The sequence below is a fragment of the Strongylocentrotus purpuratus genome, unplaced genomic scaffold (genome assembly GCF_000002235.5).
Source record: "Strongylocentrotus purpuratus isolate Spur 01 unplaced genomic scaffold, Spur_5.0 spur5_scaffold_21, whole genome shotgun sequence".
Taxonomy (NCBI): Eukaryota; Metazoa; Echinodermata; class Echinoidea; order Camarodonta; family Strongylocentrotidae; genus Strongylocentrotus; species Strongylocentrotus purpuratus.
In genome coordinates, this window is record NW_022145607.1 from 45410263 (window position 1) to 45414387 (window position 4125).

General features: G+C 37.4%; 1 protein-coding gene across 1 annotated transcript; it reads right to left on the minus strand.

Moving 5' to 3' along the window:
* Nucleotides 1-978: 978 nt before the first annotated feature.
* Nucleotides 979-3619, minus strand: LOC115928124. The gene is made up of 3 exons (XM_030994882.1): nt 3524-3619; nt 2501-2728; nt 979-2175 (listed from the first exon to the last, which is right to left on the minus strand). The coding sequence occupies exons 1-3, from the start codon at nt 3603-3605 to the stop codon at nt 1808-1810; spliced, it is 678 nt and encodes a 225-aa protein (XP_030850742.1). The 5' UTR covers nt 3606-3619; the 3' UTR covers nt 979-1807.
* Between the last annotated feature and the right edge of the window lie 506 nt (nt 3620-4125).

Below are 4125 nucleotides of genomic sequence, written 5' to 3' on the forward strand. Positions count from 1 at the left end.
ATTAATTAATAGATATTTAAAAATTACATATTTGTATTTTCACCGTAATGAATTACATTTTCCCCACATATCTAAGATAACTTTCCTATCCCAATTTTAAGCCACAACTTTATTATTTATTTTTACTTAGATATATCCCCAGACATTTTACTGGCTCGATCAGCCGATAAATGTATCCCATTTCATACAATTCTTTTAAAATCTTACACTAAATATATAACATGCATTGTATTCATAATCTTGACACATATTTGTATATATTGATTCTATATAGGTTTTCTTATATTCTATATAACATTCCTTCTTTCTGTTACAATCAATAGAATATTTCACACTGTATTCTCTATTTTTTTTATTTTACACAATTCCCACTGTATTAGCAAATCTAAACCACTAATTTTACATTAGTTGAAAGTATTTTCTTATTTATTCATTTATTTCTGATATTTGTACAGGGTAGCTTATGTTCACCTATACGGGTGGTCTTCCGTGAGGCAAATTATTAAATGTCCTCTTAATGATACTATCGTATTACATATATAGACGGTAATTAGTTATCAGGTGATTGAACTATAATCATTACTGTATAAGACAGGAGAAAGACAATTTTGGCTCAAAATAGTCCAAACTCCAGATATCATAATCGCAATATACATATTTACAAAGCATATCTACAAAGTACATGTAATAGTAACAAACGTTGATTGGAATTAATATAGCATTTGAATATACAAACTATAGTGAACAATTTAACATACCAATATCTTTCATGCTGATAGTGAATGATGTCATTCATTCAATTTGAAAAGTTTCATGCCATCCTAAATTATGAGATCTATGAAGCAAGGTCCATCAAGTACGAGGATGGATATAAGTACTGGACATACAGCTGTATTTTATTGTAAACGCATCATAAACCAATGATAAATACGTTGGAATACAATGAGAATTAAGAATTTAAAATTAATCACGGCGAAACGGAAAAGAAACCCCTCGGCATTCTCTTTTATTGGGAACGGACATTACAAGAGTGTTTGAACATGTATTTAAAAGTGCTCACAGAGGGGGCCTTGTTTTTCTTCAATGATCTGTCAAATTGATTCCATGCTATTAATGAAGACACTAGGGGGCTATGTTTAAAGCATTCTGTTTTATTCGTTGGCATAGAAGGTAAACCTCCATCTTCCTGCCTCCGTATTCTCTATGAAAAGGTAAGTTACACACAATAATAAGTGTTTCCAGCATTTAAAGAGGTAACAAAATGAATTGACAGAAATAAAACTATCCAACGTAAACATCGGTGGTTCAGTGGAGGAATGCCTGCCTGTTACGCAAGCGATAGAGTTCGATTCCCGGCCGATGCCAGTAGTTTTCAGTTTTAAAAGGACGCGTTCTCACTTTTTACGTGGGATATCTAGATTTTTAAAACCATTTACATACGTGTTGATATTGATGGCTAAAATTCCCCCTTTTTTCTATTTATAATCATGAAAACCGGTTATTTGCTAGTATCCAAAGTGTGCTTCCTGTAATATTGACGATATTCTATGTTGACGCCTCTCTTTTTTTCTTCTTTTCTACGCGGGGATAATTCCTCTCATACCAACTCAGTAGTTCAACGAATTGCTCATCAAGTTCTTACTGATTAATGTTCAGACGAACGAATAATTTCAACAGACGGTATTTTAAACGTTATTTCTGTCTCTGTTTTCGTTGCTTTGAAAATCATTTTGAAGTTTGTGACGGTGTTCGCGCCGCTCCCATTGTAATCCTTTCAGCATTTATATTTCCTATTTGCTTAAATTCTTCAAATTGAGAGCTTCTTCAACGCATCTACTAGCGAGAGGACGTCCCATATGCCAAGACCGAATTCTTCTTTCAGAGACGTCAGGCAAAATTCTGGAGCCAGATTTAGCAGCTGCTTGATCTGCTTCAAGCGGGTGCCATCTACTTTCTTGAAACTATCCTTGCTCGTATCAACGCCATGCGATCTCAGCCATTCTCCCGCTTCTTCTTCATCCCATGTGACAAGATCTACCGCTTTCTGTGGGCGGGAATTCCCCCCGTCTTCATTGCCTGTTGGTTTGTCATCTTTGATTCCTCCACTGCAGTCTACGTCATCTTCCGCTGTTCCACCCCCTTGCCTTTGAGCATGGGCTGTTGGATTGCTTGCACCTACAGGCATGATAGGAGTAAGATACAGTCGTGAAGAGTTATATAATTTTATAGGTTAGGGCATACTAGAGGAACTCATGCGGAATCCCTTTCACTCATGTGATTTAGACAAGTTTTTATTATAGATGGGGGACGAAAATCAGTGTTTAAATGTTTCGTCAATCAATTAGAATATTCTTAGACCATTCTCTTTCTGCAAAGAAAGAAAGATATTTGTATATCGGATGTACATATTCATTTTCTAGTGCATTTTGTTTACAGAAACTGTATGGAAAAACACACTGCGGGTAGGACGCATACAGAAGAGTTCCAAAAGAAGGCTTACCTGTGACCTGATCAAGCAACGGCACGACCAGATCTAGTTTCTCACGTTTGCCTCTATCGCTTAGCTCAGAGACCAGATCGGGTAGGCACTGTTTCATGCGATCGTCTGAAAACATAGGGTAATACTTCTTCATTCCCATGAGGGCACCGAGCCAGTCCTCTGGTGTGAATTGATCTTGAAGCATCAGGGGAATTATGTCTTTCTTTAGGGTGTAGGCGTAAGTCGCTTCTGATAGATACACGTATAACATCAAACAAAAGAAACAGCACAGTCAAGGTAAAGTACAGGAATATCTAAGTGGGGGATCCAGATTGGGAGGGGGGACTTGGGAGGCTCAAGCTCACCCCCATCTTTTTCAAGCTTCCCACACATTTTTCTTCATTAAGAATGACTTTAAGTGAGGCACACGTAGAAAACGAATTCAAGAACCCATGAAGCCCCCTCCCCCTTCTCGAAGACCACATCCTAAATAATTCTTACAGAACCACGCCTGTTCTCTAGTAACGAACGAAAAAAGTTTATCCCTTTCCAAATAGCAAAAAGAAAAGATGAAGAAAGAGAAAGAAAAAGGAAAAGATGGCCTCTATAGGAAGTAACATGAAGAGATGATGATACTGACGACCCAAACCCCTTCCAATATTCGATGGCCTTTCTCTTCTGAAATGTATCCTCCTAGTTGGTCTGATGCCCCCTTCCGTTCCTTATTGCTCAGTCACACATTTGCGTATTTGGCTTGCGTAATGCTGCGTATTTATGGCAAGCCGTTTAACACTTATTCCTATTTCTTGATACCAAGTATTATCATTGCCTTATAACAGAAAATAATTTCTTGAAATCAAGAATTCATTTCTTGACATGAAGAAATAGGAACTAATTTTAAACGGCTTGCCATGAATACACAGCAATACGCAAGCCAGATACGCAAAGGTGTCACTGAGGCATGAGTATAAAAAAGGGTGCCCCTCCATGGCTGGACCTACGCTTCGCCACTAACCGTTAAATGTGTGTTTTATTTGTTCTCACCTGTACGACAGTGTTGACTTTCTTTGAATTTATGACTCATGCAAACCAGTACGACCGAAGCTCTCTGGACTGCCTTGGCCATGGAATCCAGTATGTCACCTTCTGTTAATAAATACCAAAGACATGAAAGAGGATTATGTGTAGGCCTACAAAACGAAGAGGGAAAAGACAGACATGTGGTTTATTTAATATAAAAATGAAATAACATGTTAACATGCAGTGGCAGAGATACAATAACTTGGGTGACAATGACTTCGGAGGTAAGCGCTTTATAAGCATCGTTTTTTGTATTATTATTTTTATGCCCATCTCATGATGAAAGGAAAGAGTAAGAACACGAATGAAGATGGTTCATCCCCCAAACCGTCCCCTTTCATATAAAGTTCTTGTTTTCTTGAATTTCACCTACCTGCATGTAATAAGTCCGCCGTACCTCCCCTTCCCTGACATCACTGCCATCATTCCTTAATTTAATGGTTATATAGACCCACGCTACAAAACTGAACTAGAAAAATAAATAAAAAGAGGTGAATGAAAGAAAGGAGAATGAAAGAAAGTGATAGTGGTCAAATGAGAAATTGATTAATGAAAAGAATAGTACG

Excerpts from the sequence above, each read along its gene's own strand:
- LOC115928124 (XM_030994882.1), bottom strand. The coding sequence starts at position 3,605 with ATGGCCAAGGCAGTCCAGAGAGCTTCGGTCGTACTGGTTTGCATGAGT. Across the intron at positions 2,729-3,523 it reads AAGTCAACACTGTCGTACAG|AAGCGACTTACGCCTACACC; the intron begins GTGAGAACAAAT and ends TGTATCTATCAG. Across the intron at positions 2,176-2,500 it reads GTTGCTTGATCAGGTCACAG|GTGCAAGCAATCCAACAGCC; the intron begins GTAAGCCTTCTT and ends TCATGCCTGTAG.